A 17,672-nucleotide genomic window follows, 5' to 3' on the forward strand; every position below is an offset into this window, starting at 1 on the left:
CTGGAATATATCGGTGAACAATAAATTGTCCGTCAAAATTGTATCTCTGCATCAATTTTATTCTCCATTACTCTAGCATAGACTGTACTGTGGGCCTACCTACAGATGTTACAAGTGTCGCTCTGCCTCCATCTAGTGGTTCAGAAGCATAGAAACATAAAGGGGAGAGAAAATGTGAGACCGGAAACTGGAAGCCACAAGAAAACCAAACCGACGTCAGATGTTCGACAATAAAGAGTTTTATTTGTTTATATTAAATCAAAAGGAAAGCACTATAACATACTTCACAAACCAAACGCCTTGCGGTGTAGAGCAGTGGTTTTCAATGCTGGTCCTGGAGACTCACAGCTCTGCACTTCCTGTAAATCTCTCATTACCTCAATCTGCTGTGTTAAATAAGCAAGACGAACACGAAAGTGCCTTGCTGTGGATCCACGGACAGTGATTTAAAACCATGGCTATAGTAAAACTGTAATATAAGAAAAAATTATATGGCATATTACAAAAAAGGAAGTAACACTAGTGGACAAGAAAATATTTTTAAATAATATAACTGTACATTTTTTAAAAAGGTGACAAAAAAGACAAAACATAAAATGAAAAGGAAAATCCTTCTATAAACAGAAGAAATAAACTAATATGTTGGTATGAAGACTATATTAAAAAAGCCATTAAACACCTTTTTTTGCCATTAGATCACAGGGCCAGGAAATGGAAAATAAAAAAATATGAAAGTATCACAGTACACTCACAGGGACAGCATGTGGTCAAGAGAATAAGGCGAGAGAGATGGGAACAGTCTACAACCAATCAATCAACCACTCCAACTCTTAAAACGTGATGCCACGGTCCATATTTATAAAACTTCCAATATCAATGGAGAAAATAACAGATAAGTGAGATGATAAAAAAGATGTTAGTTCTATAAAGAGAAGCCGCTTTTTGCCAAAAAAAGCCCAGTATTACCCTTAAACATCATGATCTAGAATAGAAGCTTCTAATACTCCTTAAGAGCAACATTATCAAACAACATGAATCTGCAGCTGCAGGGGTGAAAGCCAAATCTGGTAACGGGGAACAGATTTACCCAAGATTATAGGTATAGTTCACTCAAAAATGAAGATTTCCTCATCCTCAGGTGGTTCTAAACCTTTATGAGTTTCTTTCTTCTGTTGAACACAAAAGAAGATATTTTGAAGAATGTTGAAAGCCTGTAACCATTGACTTCCATAGTAGAAAAAACAAACGCTATGGAAGTCATTGGGGGTTCAACTTTCTTCAAAATGTCTTCTTTTGTGTTCTACAGAAGAAAGTCAAACAGGTTTGGAACAAGTGAAGGGTGAGTAAATGATGTCAGAACTGTTAGTTCTGGGAGAACTACCCCTTTAAAGAGTACAAACATATTCCTGGAGAGTTTATCTACAGCCCAAATTAAAGATCTGAACAATCTAATTAGGGTCTTCAGATTCATTAACAGTGCGTGTTCCATTCCTCTCATCACTATGCCCTAATCCCTCTAAAGCGTTCACCTTGCAAAGTAGCTTTGAAGAGGTTAGGGCATAGGGATGAGTTCTTCTGAATGAAACGCATTGTGTGACACCAACCAAGTTTTGCTGTGCAAAACATCATAGGGGCCCAAAGTCCACTATTAGTTGTACCCTTCATTCCGAAGGGTCCTATGAAGTGGCCAGTTTGAGCACTTCAATTTGGAACAACACTTCATGATGGATGCCCTGATTGTTTTCCCTCTGAAGTGCCCTTCGGTGGGTTAATTGAGGGCTTTGGTTGGGGTGCTATTTCCCATTTAGAGAGTCCTGTAAACCTCTAGATCTGTGTAGGAGGTGAAGTGATAGCGCACAATTTACTCACCATTTTCTCACTCACAAGTTGTTCCAAACCTTTTAGAGTTTTTTAGAATTCTCATTTTTGGGTGAACCCTCCCTATAAAATCTGTTAAATTATAAAAACAGTCCTAGACACCCTCAGTATAAATGGAGTTGGTTTTAAAGATATGGTTCTAGGCTTTTAGGCAAATTTTTGCAGGCAAAATCCATTTATTTTATTAGGAATCCGTGTATAATGGTGAAAGACTTCTATTGGTTTAATGGCAGAATAAACCAATAGAAAACTGGTTTGAAAGAGACTTCTGTGTGAGCAGTGCTTCATGCATCACTACTCTTTTATAGACACTGGATCTTTTTATGCCTACAAAACAAAAATTGCACCTTCAAGGGATAGTTATGCCAAAAATGAACATTTGCTCAGCATTTCCTCACCCTCGAGAGTTTTGAAAAATGTATGACTTGTGTGTTGAACACAAAAGATGATATTCTTGTTGGCAACCAGACTTTTATAGTAGGAAATGTCTGATTAGCAACACAGGTCTTTGAATGAAACATAAGAATGAAAGAAAGGCTGAGTAAATGACATGACGTTCACTTCTGGGTGAACGGTTGCTTTATATCTCTGCTTGTATCAATCCTCCTCTCTTCTTGCCTACTTGGACCACTATGAGAAACTCTTAAAAAAAAAAGGGGGGGAAGAATTTTAGTCAAAACTACTCATTTTGACCAAAACTCTGTAATATGACCTGGATGAATGCATAAATATACACCAATGAAGAGTTAAAAAAAAAAAAAAAAAAAAGAAGGAAGAAAGAAATTGTGGACATGGCACACAGATAATGTTGCTATTGCTTTCTATTGCCAACTGCAATAGAAAGCCACACAGAAAACAACACAGAAAGAAGAGTGTGTTTCGGATCATCACAACAGTTTCTCTGGGAACAATTTTGGATCTGGCAGTCAAGAGGCAGGATTTCAGCACAGAGCCACTCACGATATGGTGAAAAAAATAAAAAATAAAGTACATTCCTGAGCTATACTTAGACATCTTTTCTTCATCTCAAAATATTTGGTCATTTGAATCTAGTCATTCACAAAATATACTGCGTACATTTCAAAATCCTCACATGCAAAACATGCGGAGAAGCCTAACAAAATATCTCTGCGTCATCGCAAATAATCAAACAAAAACACCTGAATTGGTTTTCCTTTTTGTTCAGATCAGTGCAAACATGAGCAATAACAACGATACATGTGTCCCACGTCCACAAAACACACATTTTAAATCTCCCCCCTGTAAAACCCCCTCACAAGGATCAGAGCTGCAAAGAGAGGGCCCATGCTGAACATTGCTGAAAAACACCATCACAACAAACGCTTACGAAAGTAGACATCCACAACAAAAGTAAAAAAAACAACGAGAAAATAAACAGATTAACAAGTACAAATACAACTGACATATTAGAAGCCGCATTACAAGTCTGTATAAAATCTGAAATACGCACAAAGATATAGGAAATATACAAGTAAAATAGTTCCTTTTTATGGTCTAGATTGTTCCAGAGACAGTCCTGCGCTAAAGTTCTGCATAGCCAAAGCTTCTAATCGCTAACTTGTGGACTGGATCAACATCAGCAAGATACAAAGGTTGTTGTTTTTTTCTTGAAATCTTGTCGATTTATACCAAAATCATAAAAATTTCAGCGCCTACTCACAATTCGTAGTTCTTAAACTTTATCTTTGTAAACAGTTTGCCCTTTTTTCTGTGTCAAAAATACATTCTAGTCAAGACAGAAAAATTGTGAGGCATATATTTATATATATATATATATATTTATATATGTGGCAAAGCTCTCTTTTATAACTTTTTTCTTTTTATACAAAACAAAAAAATCTGCAAAATAATGCACTATACACACGATCTAGTATCCTCCCTCCATTTTTTTTCTAGCACTCGACTGCCGGAGAGGAGGCGCGATTCACTGAATATCATCGTCTGAAGAAGCAGACTGGCCACATCTAAAGGACGGACTGAGATTTCACATGCGGGTAGCAAGGCGACCTCTGATTGGTCACAGCATTATCTTGCGGTTAGCGGTAGCGCATGCTCTGAACTTCAGACAGTGACACTGTTAGTTATTTTGGATGCGTCTGTTCAGTAGACGACTGAGCACGTTCTGGTTCTTCTGAAACGAGGGTCGGTTGGCGTGGCAAAAAGTGGGGGGGAAGGAAAGATCAACCCATCCTGCTGGTGTCTCGTATCACAGCATTTGGTGCATCAATATGGGCTGGTATTTCTCCGGCTGTCGACTCCTTCTGTTCCTCAACACGTCTTCATTTCCAGAAGCGTCCCATCCTTTTTGCTGCTCTCGAAATGTCATCGAAAGCTGGTGTGACCTTTTGATAGCATCCAAAAGTACGGTGTAAAACAAGCACATTCATTCATTTATTTATATTTTGGGGTTGCATGGCTTTGAGTTAGCAATGCACTGGCCTGAACCAGTCATCATTGGTTTGGCATTGCTATGGCTTCAGTGTTCTGATTGTCACTCGGCACGATGAGTAGATGCACGGCAGAATGTTTGTTGTTTCATTGTCTTTGCAGGTCAAAGCGTGAGTGAAGCATCGAGATGGTTTCCCACATCTGCTGAGGGCGTCTCTGGAGGCAGATGGAGAATGCTGAGCAATGGCGGACGCTGAGAGACGACGTCTGGGTAAATCAAGCCAGTGGCGATGATTCACTTTACACCATGTAGTGTTTATGCATGCGCTTTTTGCTGAAGAAAATGTCAAATGTAAAACAGAAAAAGGGAGGAAAAAAGTTGTAGAAATCAGAGTGCTAAATTTTCTGTGCTTTAGTCGCCACGTTAATGGACTTATGTATGTATTTGTGTGTACGTATGAATGATGTGGCTTTCTAAAGTCTGTCGCTGCGAAAGCTGTCCTCTACTGAGGGGTCAGGCAGGACCATGTCGGGGTCACTGAGCATGCTTAGTCCGTCCAAACTGAGCGGCTCGATGCGCAGTTCATCCTCAAGTGGGAAAACTCCCTCTGAGTCCAAACACTCCGGAACTGCAGACAACACACTGCTGATGTCTTTAGACAGGCTGGGATTGGAGTCGTCTGAGAGAGAAAATCAAAACATCAGAATGTGAGTGAGCAAAGACGTGTAAAATTACATATAGATTTTTTCAGGGAGTAGTGAACACTTTGCAGGACCCCCCTGTAATTATAATCCATGCTGGTTATTTGAGAGCAGCGTGGTGCAAGGACAAGAACTGAGAACCATCGATGTAATGATCACTTAACTATCATTAAACGCCCTGGCAGTGGTAAATAGCTTTGGTTTTAGATTTAACTTTATTACATTAATTCATTCAGTCATTCATTTTCTTTTCGGCTTAGTCCCTTTATTAATCAGGGGCCACCACAGCGGAATGAACCGCCAACTTATCCAGCATATGTTTTACAAAGCGGATGCCCTTCCAGCCACAACCCAACACTGGGAAACCCCATACACTCTTGGATTTACACACTTACACTAAGGACAATTTAGCTTATTCAATTCACCTATAGCGCATTCAGTTCACCTATAGGAATTCAGGGCATTAATGTTTAAGTTAATATTTACAAGATATTTTGGACTGTTTATAAGTAAAGGGAATACTAATAAAAAACAAGCAAATACTGAGTAGTTTTAATAATTATTGCACTTTTTTCATATACTAGAACATTTCCAAATAAAAGTGCACAACAGTAACTTTGAATGGGGTATATGCACAGCTAGTGTTTTTCCCCTAGCCATACCTTTTACAGCATTGATGTTGTAAGGCAGTTAAAATATAATCAGTTAAATATACTTTAGCATTCATTTAGTTCAAACATAAAATTAGATAAAAAGCTTTTTAAACGCATGCGCCTGTCAGGATCAGCAGACTAGCGCAGAAACTCTATTGAATGTACTGGTGTAAAATAAATGCTCAAATTTTAAAGACATGGCATGGAGTAATGGTATTTAATGCATGGCATGGAGTAATGGTATTTAATGCAGTGCTTCTTCTGCAGTCTGAGGCCCACTTATATCATATATCAATCGGACAGTGAAGATCATTGTTTTTTTAAAGAAATCAGACCTTAAACACTCTGATTTTGTATAAGCATAGATTACCGGAAGCGCTTGAACTGGGTTACTTCTGCATATAGATGAACCCTATTTATTGTTGATTTTGTGAATAAGAATGCAATTAAATCACATACTTAAAAAATGTAATCATTGTCCAGCACTAATATATATATCTATATATATCTATATATATCTATATATATATCTATATATATATATATCTATATATATCTATATATCTATATATATATATATATATATATATCTATATATATATATATCTATATATATCTATATATCTATATATATATATATATATATATATATATATATATATATATATATATATATATATATATATATATATATATATATATATATATTCATTAATTCATTCATTCATTCTCTTTTCAGCTTAGTCCCTTTATTAATATTGGGTCGCCACAGCGGAATGAACCGCCAACTTATCCAGCATTTGTTTTATGCAGCGGATGCTCTTCCAGCAGCAACCCATCACTGGGAAACACATACACACTTATTCACACACACATACACTACGGACAATTTTAGCCTACCCAATTCACCTGTACCGCATGTCTTTGGACTGTGGGGGAAACCGAGCACCCGGAGCAAACCCACACGAGGGCAGGGAGAACCAGCGACCTTCTTGCTGTGAGGCGACAGCACTACCGACTGCGCCATATATATATATATATATATATATATATATATATATATATATATATATATATATATATATATATATATATATATATATATATATATATATATATACACACTCACACACACATACACTAATATAGCATCATATAGCATGTGCACCTGTGAGGATGATGTTGGGCACTCCTCCTCCTCCGCCTCCACAATTGGAGTAGAGCATGTTGGGCCTCATCTGAAGGTGGTCGTGCAGGTTGCCATGACTGCCACCCAAACCCATGAGTGCAGCCTGAGAGCAGTAGAGGTTGGAGGAAGGGTCAAATCCTCCTGCCATAGAGCTCATCACATTCTCCAACATATTATACTGATCCTGCTGTTTTGACACACACAAAACACGCGTTACACTCTAGAACACAAAAGACCAACGATATAACTTGACTTTTATTAATACTGTAAATCTTTAACAGACACTATATAGTGTTTACTAGTTGTTAGTTAATTTATAATTAATAATATATCTATCTATTGATTGATAGATAGATATAAATATATATTATATCTATATTTATGTCTATCCATCCATCCATCTATCTATCTATCGATAGATAGAACGATAGATAGATAGACAGAATGACAGAACAACAGATAGATCATAATAGTTAGTAGTTGATAATAGATAATAGTTTATTAATATACTGAGAACAAACGTCAACTCATTTGAGATGACGTGCTTGTAAATATTTGCTTATGACCCTTTTTGACCACTATGTAATTTACTTATTAATTACTGTCATGAGTGTCTGGTTGTTCTTTTTTCTGTTTTGTCTTTAGCAAGAATTAAAACCTTTCTTCGTTACCAACTTTGGGACAGTAGCTAAAAGACCAATGGCCATAAAGTTTCAAATGATTCAATTTGAAGTACAAATAAATCAATAATTAGTAAATCTATGGTAGAAGTCTGTAGCCAGTAAAAATTCTGATAAAAAGAGTCCAGTTCCCATAAAGTTAATAAATTATTAATTGTAAACATTTATAAATAGTTTAATGATTAACAATTTTAATATGTGAGAGTACTGCAAAAAATAATAAAAAAAACTGATAAATGACTTGTAAATACAGTATGTGCAAGTAGTAGCTTGCAACAAATCTTGCAAATGAAAAAACAACAACAAAAAAAACACAAAATGCTAATGTATAAATTTCTGGTTATTCAATCATGTAAATATGGTCAGTGTGGGAGCTGCTTCAAAATATTAAAAAATCTTTGCAAATGTTAAAAAAATCCTTTAATTAATCAACCAGTTTTATGATGTGTCAAAGCATTATAATGCACACTAAGTTATTAATCTGTATATTAAATCTGTTAAAAATCATCTGCAAAATGTGATAAAGTGGATAATCATACATAAACTGGAACTTTTAAATAACTTTTGTAAACATTTCAACTAATGAAAGTGATTAAGTAACATTCAATGTGTTCCTTAGCAAACATTTATGAGCACATTAACTTAAAACTATTTGAATACATATTCACTATGCATTATGCAATGTGTGAATCATTTAATAATGAGGTATAATAAAGAGCTTTGAAATTGTATGTACTTTTTAAAGCACACAATGACAGTTGGACAGCATGACAGTTGGAAGCAACACATATTTTCACTTATGTTAATTAATGCTGAAAATCATTAAGAATGTTATATATTGCACATTAATAATATAATGTTTGTTAAGGAATTATTACTGATATTCAGGTCAGGAAAAGAGGGTCAACTTTGAAGTGCCCTGAAGGCACATTTACCTGATAGGCTGAACATTTTGACTGACGTCCAGAGAACTGCTGCTCCATAAATGGATCATTAAAAAACCCAGCCATGCTGTTGTGCTGTGGGCAAAAAAGTAGCAAAAGAAGGGTGTTAAAATGTAACACTATACTTTTGTATAGTAACTACAGTAAATGAAAATTCTGTCATCATTTACTCAACCTCAGTGTTAGAAAACTGGTAAGACTTTCATTTATCTTCAGAATACAAAGACATTTTTAAAGAAAATCTGAGTGATTTCTGTATTCCCTCCACTGAAAGTCTATTCAACCAAAACACATTAATATCCAGCTAAAGACACCATTTACATTATATGATGTACTGACATAACTTAGGCTTGTATTCACATTTAAATATTGATGAGTGAACATAAACAGAATCCCAATCATCAATAAAGCACTTGACAATCTATGGAGCTTGATCAGTCACAAAAATAATACATTTACCAAATGAAATTCATACATGTACAGCACAATTCACATTCACAAAATCTAATTTGTAATTCAAAACACAATTTATGAATTCACAAGTTAAGATCCTAAAAATGTTTGCCAAATAAATAGGATTATTATATTTACGAATTAGATTTTGTAAATGTGAATTGTGTTGTAGTTCTTGTACATTTTCTTATGTAAATGTATTATTTTTGAGACTGATCTGGCTCCATAAAAATCTTGTAAACATTGTTTGTTGATTATTACGGATATTAATTTTTGTTATTTAGTTTTTTTGTTTTACTGTTGTATGTTCTAATGTTTAAATCATCACTGATTTGTCAATCCTTTCTCGTTTCAAACGGTGTTGTTCTGAGTAGGTAATAGGTAATGTGTTGTTTATCGTTTTTCATCCATCTTATTCTTTTCTCTATTCATAGGTTACTTATATTTAGCAGGTTAGTTACTGCGTTTTTATAGTATGCTAAAATGTTTTGAATGTCTAATTATTTTTCTTGTGAACCTATTTGTATTGGTATCTGACAGCTTATTGGGAGTTTCAGGATTTATACTTTTTTTTTTAAATATTGTTCACACACTCTCAAAATCAAAAAAATACAAGCTAGATGAGGGCAAAAAAAGTCAGCCAGCTTGGACTAAAACGTGCGAACAAATCGTGCTATTCGCGCATAAAGAGATGCGTGAACATTTTGAGTTTACTCGCTTCATTCACCTAACAAATTCACTGCATAATAGGCATGGATTCGCGTCATGGGTGGGGCTTCTGTCTGCCCGGTGACTCTAGCTTCATTGCTAAATGGCTAACATGGATTTTATTGAGAGAACAGCTGTGTTTATGTACTTCAGGAAGGCTAAAAAAGACAGTGTAGATTCAATTGTCCACTAGATCCTTTCAGAGGTGCACCCAGCTCTGTGAGTTCTTCAACTCCTCCAGAAACTGTACCTGGATGATGTAGGCTTTCAGCGGTGATAAGCAATTTGGCTGTTTGTACCAAACAAAACAGGACAGAAATTTAAATCCAGCCATTCAGAAGCACAGAATATGCACTCACTCACAAAACGAGCTTATATGTTGGTCCTCAATCTGGCAACCTGCGCTTGCGTTTGTTTTGATCCAGGAATGCAACACCTAGGTCAACCACTGGGTGTTAAACTTACATACTGCACCCTTCAGACAAAGGCAGATTCTGCTAGACTAGTGTATTCAGCATTGAACTCCACTGTGTTATCATTTAAAAAGTTTATACAATTTAAAAGTAATGGTAATGATATTGATATTTCAATGATATTTGGTTTGACCCTTCATACAAAAAAGTTTGGACACCGCTGCTCTACTGTATGTATTAAAAAGTCTGCATTAATTGTGTTGCATCCATTCATCTATCTATCTATCTATCTATCTATCTATCTATCTATCTATCTATCTATCTATCTATCTATCTATCTATCTATCCATCCATCCATCCATCTATCCATCCATCCATCCATCCATCCATCCGTCTTTTTGTCTGTCTGTCTGTCTACCTATATATATCTATCTATCCAACTATCTGTCTATATCTATCCATCCATCCATCCATCTATCTTTTTTAAAATTATTTATTTTATAATTTAGTTTAGTTGTTTCACATGAAACAATTATATTTTACTAAGAAATGTGCAGAATTTAAGAAATGATAACAGGGTGCATTACAAATTGTCTAAACTTTTTTTTGTAAAAAAAAAAAAAATCATGAAAAATGTTTTTGAATTGAATCATAAATCGCAAGTTGAGTGAACTGCTACATCCCTAATCTGCAGGTCTGACTGATTGGACTGGGCTGACAAACATTATCATATTGCATTGTAATCAAATTTATGTCAATAATGATGATAAGCTCTGGATATTTTTACTTGATATTGATACTAAGAGCCAATCACACAGCAGAAATATGCAACAGGACATTCAGACATTCACCGAATTTTTTGTTGCCGAAAATGATCAGCTGAAAATAGGTCCTGCTGCATCATTCAGTATTGTTTAGCACGCTCCTTTCTCTTTCCCACCAGCAGTTCTCTTTCCTGCCAGCAGTATCCACCTTCAGTCACGGTTGGTATACTCTTTTAAAAGTGGAAGCATTAAGAGTTTATATCGAAATATATATCGTTATCGTTAAATAGAAAATGGTTATCGAGACTGCATTTTTGCCATTTCTCCCAGTCCTATCAATATATTATTTAGTGTTTTCTGTTCAGTCAAGAATAGGCTGAACATGTGTCTTGTCTCTGCAGTAATAACTCACAGTACTGGAGTTAAAGTCCAGCTGGATGTTCTGCAGTGGGGACACAGGCTGGTGGTGCTGGTGCTGGTGCTGCTGTTGTTGTTGTTGTCCACTTGCTGTTCGCTGCTGCACCCCTGGATGCTGTGAGCTCTGTTGAATGGCCTGATGGGACTGTGGAGGCTGCGGCTGCTGGCTTTGCTGGTAAAGGGGGTAAGGAGGAGGAGGCTCCATCGGCAAGTTGCTGGTGTCCAATGCAACCCCCTAAAGGCAATAAGAAATTTCATTTGACTGGAAACTCGGATACGATACACTGGTCTTGGAAAAAATTAGCAATAATAAGCAGCTGCCACATTTGAAAGCCCAGAGCTCCACTAAAAAAGTAAACAAACATATTTTTAAAAAAGAACATTAAATTGAGTTATACAGATGGCACTACTGCTTGGATTTTTGGTTTGTTCAACACAAGAAAATATGACTTCATAGGCTGTTGACTCGACACATGGGCCACTATAATGGGGTTTTTCTTGAATTATTTTCCCTTTAAAAGCTTGACAGAAACAACAAATAGCCATTGTTTGAAAAAAAAAACTGTTTCAAAATGAATAAACAGATGGGTCTCAACTCAATGCAAAATTCTGAATTCAAATCTTAATCTTTTTTTGAATTTTAACTAACATCAAGAGCTTCATCTACTCCTGCTGTGTGCTACATAGGAATACTTGTTCACTATTTAAAAAAAAAAGTTTATTTTTTACTACTACAACAACAGCAACAACTACTACTACAACAACAACTACTAGAACTACTACTACTATTACAACAACAACTACTACTATTACAACAACAACAACTACTACTATTACAACAACTGCTACTACAACAACTACTACAACTATTACAACAACTACTACTACTACTACAACAACTACTACTACCACTATTACAACAACAACAACAACTACTACTACTACTACTACAACAACTACTACTACAATGACTACCACAACAACAACTACTACTACTACTACAACTACAACTATTACTAAAACAACAACAACTACTACTGCTAATAATAATAATAAGAGCAACAACTGTTTCGTCTTCATACTGAAGACAGGAGTAACAACTGCTTAAAAGCTCTGGTTGATTTGCCAACACAGGGCCAAAGGTCATTGTAAAAACACACCAAATCAGAAAACATATCTTTAAAAACTATATTAATAAACTATTTTCCCCACAATGTTACTGTAATTGCAATTTAAATATTTGCAGCATTTGTATGATTTAAATAATTTAAAAGCAGACAAACCGAGTAGCAATAAATAAAAATAAAAAAAGTCTTGTTTTCTGTAAAACTGAACAAAACTCGGTTATTGATGAAAACAATATCTGCCATTGGGAACAATATTCTTTTACTCTATTGACAGATATTTGTTCTCGTTTGACACTAAGATTAGTTACATTAAATAGAAAACAAGACTTGCAAAAAACAGGTGAATTTATCCAGATTTAAGGATGGTTATGTATTTATATTGGAAAACAAAATACTAAGAAAGATATTTCAAGAGATCACATTTAGAGATTGCTTGATAATATTAGCAGGTTTGGCATGCTGTCCTGGGAGAGGACCCTGAGCTTAAAGATAATTGAGCCCGGGGTTCCTGGTCGATGAGCATGTTAGGGGGTACGAGATCAGGTAGTTCTCGAAAGCTCCCCCTGGAAAAGGACAAAAAAAATAGGATATGGGGTGGATGGGGGGGATGGACTCTAAAAAAACGAAGATGAGGGAGTAATGCTAGTAGTTTGGAATGATCTGATTGGCTTACTAATGATTACAGATGAGAGACCAGCTGTGGTTAATCATATCATGTGCTCCTCTCAAAATTAGCTTGTGAAACTTCACTTAGTTTTTGCAGTGTGCACAATATTTAAAGCAATGAATTAAAAAAAAATCCTATCCTTTTTAGATTTAAAATTGGCGGAATTTGATGATCAAGACCCACATAAACCTTGGTTAAAAACAAAAAAGTTATGGCCTCTGTCCATCATGGCTTCCTAACCATCCCCATATCATAATTAGCTTAATCACTCCATCTCCCCTCCATCGATGAACTGGTGCGTAGTGTGTGGTCTGATACACAATGGCTACGGTCACATAATCTAGGTGGAGCTGCATGGACACTGATGGTGGCTTAGGACAGTGGTTCCCAAAATGGAAGGCAATGACAGGGGGTCACTTAGTGATTTCACAAGTCAAATAATTTATTGAACTATTAGAATTACCATGTTTTATTCATAAACCACAGAAGATAAAAAAAACGTAGTTTTTAATAGTAAAAACAACAACATGAAAATGAAAAGCCATCAGCCTTTAAATAGGATTGGTGTTTTTACGTTAGATAAACAACACAGCACAAGTGTCAGCTGCAGCAGATTGATTTTATAGCACCAGGTTAAACTTTCTGACAGCTTTATGGCAATCAAATACATTCAAATTAAACACAGGCCACAACTGAACGTTGAGGATGATCTCTGAGTGGCGGTCTCCAAAATTAAACTTGTGACTTGTGCTGAAAACATTGGGCCCACCAGTCTGTTTTGATGAGGTCAATATTAAATTAAACAAATTACTAAATGACTATAAAATGATATGGTTGTTAGACTGTTGCACGTTTTGTGTTGTCAATATGCTTGTGTTTGTATAGGGCTTTTGTTGTGTGCGCAACATTTGTATATTTATAACCACCTCTGAATTTGAGGATTATGAGTCACTGGCATTGTTATTTTAGGGGTTGCGGGTTGAAAAGTTTGGGAGCCCCTAGTTTAGGAGACCCCCAAATCTGTAAAGTGCTCCAAGTGCCCAGAAATGAGACATATAAATTGTAACAAATTACAATGAAAAACAAACATTGCAATTAATCCTAAAAATAGACATAGATAAATAAAAAAAAAATTATATTTTTGCCCCCTGTATATTTTTCCTAATCTGTTTAATGGAAAGAAGATTTTTTCAACACATTTATAAACGTAAGTTTTAATAACTCATTAAAAATAACTGATTTAATAACTGATTTATTTTACCTTTGCAGTACATAATATATTACTCGATATTTTAAAGATACTTGTGACCAGCTTAGTAAGTGCAATTTAAAGGCCTGATTAGGTTAATTGGGTTAATTAGGCAAGTCACTGTATAATAGTGGTTAGTTCTGTAGACAAATGAAAAAAGAATATTGCATAAGGGGGCTAATAATATTGACCTTAAAAAATATATAAAACTGCCTTGTTTTCTAGCTGAAATAAAACAAAAAAAAGACTTCCTTCAGAAAAAAAAAACATTATAGGAAATACAGTATGTTAATATAATATAATATAATATAATATAATATAATATAATATAATAATTAGTTACAAATAAAAACCAAAAATAAAAATATACATTAAATATATCTAGCAGTAAATAAAAAAAAAAAAAAATTCTACATTTTATGTGACCCGATGTGCAGCAGTAACAAAAAGCAATGGGTTTAAAAGCAACACGAGGTTGAGCATATAATGACATTTCAACTATTACTATTGCTCAAAGTCATTTGGGACTCCCACAATTTATAGCAGAGAATTTGGTGTCGAACTCAAATGGTCTTTCTAGGCCTGTACAAATCAATTTGAACAGTGCCACACAGTTCAACCCTTTGAATTCAACACAAAACCATCCCTGTTGTCATCCACACATGCCGTGCAGATAATTGGTCTGTGCTGTGCACTTCAATAGTAAGAGCTGTACCACAAGACGCCTAATGGTTTGCCTTTAAGCATTTGCCGTATGCAGCAGAAAACGCTAGTGCATAATGATAACAGATTTACAATTGCACCAGTGATAATAACAGTCTAATTATATAAGATGCAGTAGGTATTTTAATACAAGCAGCTGTTCTGTTATGAGGATGGAGCAAGGGGGTCCCAGCAGAGAATGCGGGATGCTGGAGGAGGCGTTTTAACAAGCACTTTCTCACCTGTGTGATTGGAGATAGAGAGGGTGACATTGTCGGCGAGAGCTGTTTGCTCAGGCTTCTCCTCTGATCTCCCCCTGGAGAGAGCGTCAGGGGACTAATGGGGGCCGGCCGCCTTCTGGGTGAACTCGCCATGCCCGTCGGAGGAGGGTTGGACAGCGAGGAGAGGCGCAGAGACGAGTGGAGTGAGGGGTTACTGAGAGACGAGTGCAGCTGAGAGTTGGTGAGGGATGCCTGGATGGAAGGGTTGCTCAGAGAGGATGACAGCCCTGAGGAGACAACAAACATGACATAATTAGCTTCAGAGGTCAAAAGTTCTTCCTTAATGAAACCGAGATAAACCAATAATGGCTTTACGAGTCACCGCGTTCCTGTCCTGACGTCCACTCCTCAGTGTAAGACACTGAGCGATTGTCTGCAGGTTACTGGAGCAGCGAGAGGCGCGGAGAAAAGAGCCGTTTATGAGCAGCCAATTCAGGGGTTAAAGGTCGACTGTGTCTCTGGGGGGATCAGCCAATGGGTGAGCGGCACAGCCCAAACGGGCAGCAGAAACATCCCAGCACACCCCGTTCCCAGACATGAGAGCGCATGGAAAGAATAAAGCTCAAGAGAATGTGAGTCAAAGAGAGCGATCAGATGGCGGATGGATTTAAAAAAAAGGGGGGAAGAGAGAAAGAGAGAGAGCGAGCTGCGGTCTTCTGCATGGATGTGGTCCTTTAGAAAACACATGGCATTCATTCGCCAGAAAGCGCCTACAGTGTAAGCCTACAGTGTACCGTTAAACAAAGAGCGGAGTGTTCAGCCAGGCCCGTCTGAAGCCAGGAGATGCTTTAACAGCAAACCAGTCTCCTTGAATAACCATTTGGTCACAAACAAAAAGCTCTTTTGATCTTCAGACTGTGCGTGAATTCGATTACGCATGTGTGAAAAGCAGCGCGAGTATTTATGTGGCTGTTTAATGCCATGCACCCACTGACCTTGTGAGTTTCCGATGCCCAGATGCATCATGGCCGCGGGCAGGTTGCCGGTGCTGCTGCCTCCGCTCAGATTGGGATATCCAGCCTCGTCGGGGTCCAGCGGAGTGGGCAGAGGAGAGGGGAAGTGCAGGTTACTGAGGTCAGGAAGAGACCCGCCAGTGTTTAACGTGCCCTGGTAGTGGGACAGACCCGCGTTCTGCTCTGGAGATGGAAATATACTGCAGAAAAAAAGGAGATGGATTAGTTCTGAATGTAAATAGCTAGTACACAACCAGCAATGATGTTTCCCTTTACTTACTTGATTCCAGGCACTTCACAGGACTTTGGCCGGGAGGACAGAGACTGCACCTGCAACATGTGTATTAAATGACCACAATCACTGAAGATACATTCAACGACTAAATATCAGCTGTGCTTTCTTAAAATTAAAACGGCATCATACTCAGATCAATGAGCTTTTCTGTAATCGACAGCACTAATATGCTAATCGGGTCACTGTAAAAACAACTGTTTTTGCTTACGATGCGTTGAAAGGTTATTATAAATTCTGTATCCAAGAATGACTTTTGTTTGTCAAAAAAACCAACCAAACAAAAAACTAGTCATTAACAACAACAACACGCTATTCCCTTGTTAAGTCATGACGTATGGAAAACTGTTTCTGGGTCCAAGCCGCTACTTTTTTGAATTGAGAAAATATTTGTTTATGATAGGGCTGGGCGATGATCTCGATAATTATTTTCCACATTAAATGTCACAATACACATTTCGATGCAAGTTGTTAATGCTTCCAGATTTAAAAAGAGTTCCCCAATAATGACCACAAATATTAGAGGGTCTATTAAATGGTGTTTTTTCGGTGGCCAAAAATTCGGTACATCTCTAATATCAACCCACTACTAGATTCCCATTGTTGTACATTTCTGCGGTCTAATTGGCTCTTGGATCAATATGGAGTAAAAAAGGTGAAGAGCTTATCATTTTTATTGACAAATTTATTGCCATTCGATATAATATTGTTTATCAGCCCAGCCCTTGTTTATGACCACTTTTTAGTCATATCACACACTAAAGTGAATTTTATATCAAATCATGGTGTACACAACAGTCTCTGCACTTACTGCATCACAGACATTAATTTTTTATAAATTGTTAAAATATTGATCACTTTCTGGCCATGGGACATTAGGGATAGATATGTTTATAGTGATTGTGATTTTTGAAAGTATTACATCTCGCTTTGCAAATGTTTATTATTTGTTACTATTTGTTGAGTCTCCCCATATAGTTTGATAGAGCTCTTGGCCCCGGGAGGCGCTTCATGTGACATCACACTTAACAAGCGGATAAAAAAATAACACTGCCTTCACTTTAAAACTACATCTCGGCTCTAATGATGTGTAGACCAATGCAAGGGCTGAAAAAATATATATATATATATATATATAATTTTCCAATCCCTCCGGCAACCTGTTCAGATATTGGCAAATGACGAAATCCT

The 17,672-nt window shown here is 36.5% G+C and overlaps 1 protein-coding gene across 2 annotated transcripts in view; it reads right to left on the minus strand.

Moving 5' to 3' along the window:
- Positions 1–223: 223 nt before the first annotated feature.
- Positions 224–17,672, minus strand: part of crtc3 (CREB regulated transcription coactivator 3) — an 80,949-nt gene continuing 63,500 nt past the window's right edge. For both annotated transcript variants that reach the window (XM_056462063.1, XM_056462062.1), the window contains 7 exons: positions 16,470–16,519; positions 16,172–16,389; positions 15,198–15,463; positions 11,206–11,445; positions 8,447–8,530; positions 6,811–7,018; positions 224–4,967 (listed from right to left, as the gene is read on the minus strand). In XM_056462063.1, the coding sequence (XP_056318038.1) occupies positions 4,762–4,967; positions 6,811–7,018; positions 8,447–8,530; positions 11,206–11,445; positions 15,198–15,463; positions 16,172–16,389; positions 16,470–16,519 (1,272 nt within the window). In that variant the 3' untranslated portion in view covers positions 224–4,761. The remainder of the gene's footprint in view (positions 4,968–6,810; positions 7,019–8,446; positions 8,531–11,205; positions 11,446–15,197; positions 15,464–16,171; positions 16,390–16,469; positions 16,520–17,672) is intronic.

Source organism: Danio aesculapii, chromosome 7, assembly GCF_903798145.1.
Source record: "Danio aesculapii chromosome 7, fDanAes4.1, whole genome shotgun sequence".
Taxonomy (NCBI): Eukaryota; Metazoa; Chordata; class Actinopteri; order Cypriniformes; family Danionidae; genus Danio; species Danio aesculapii.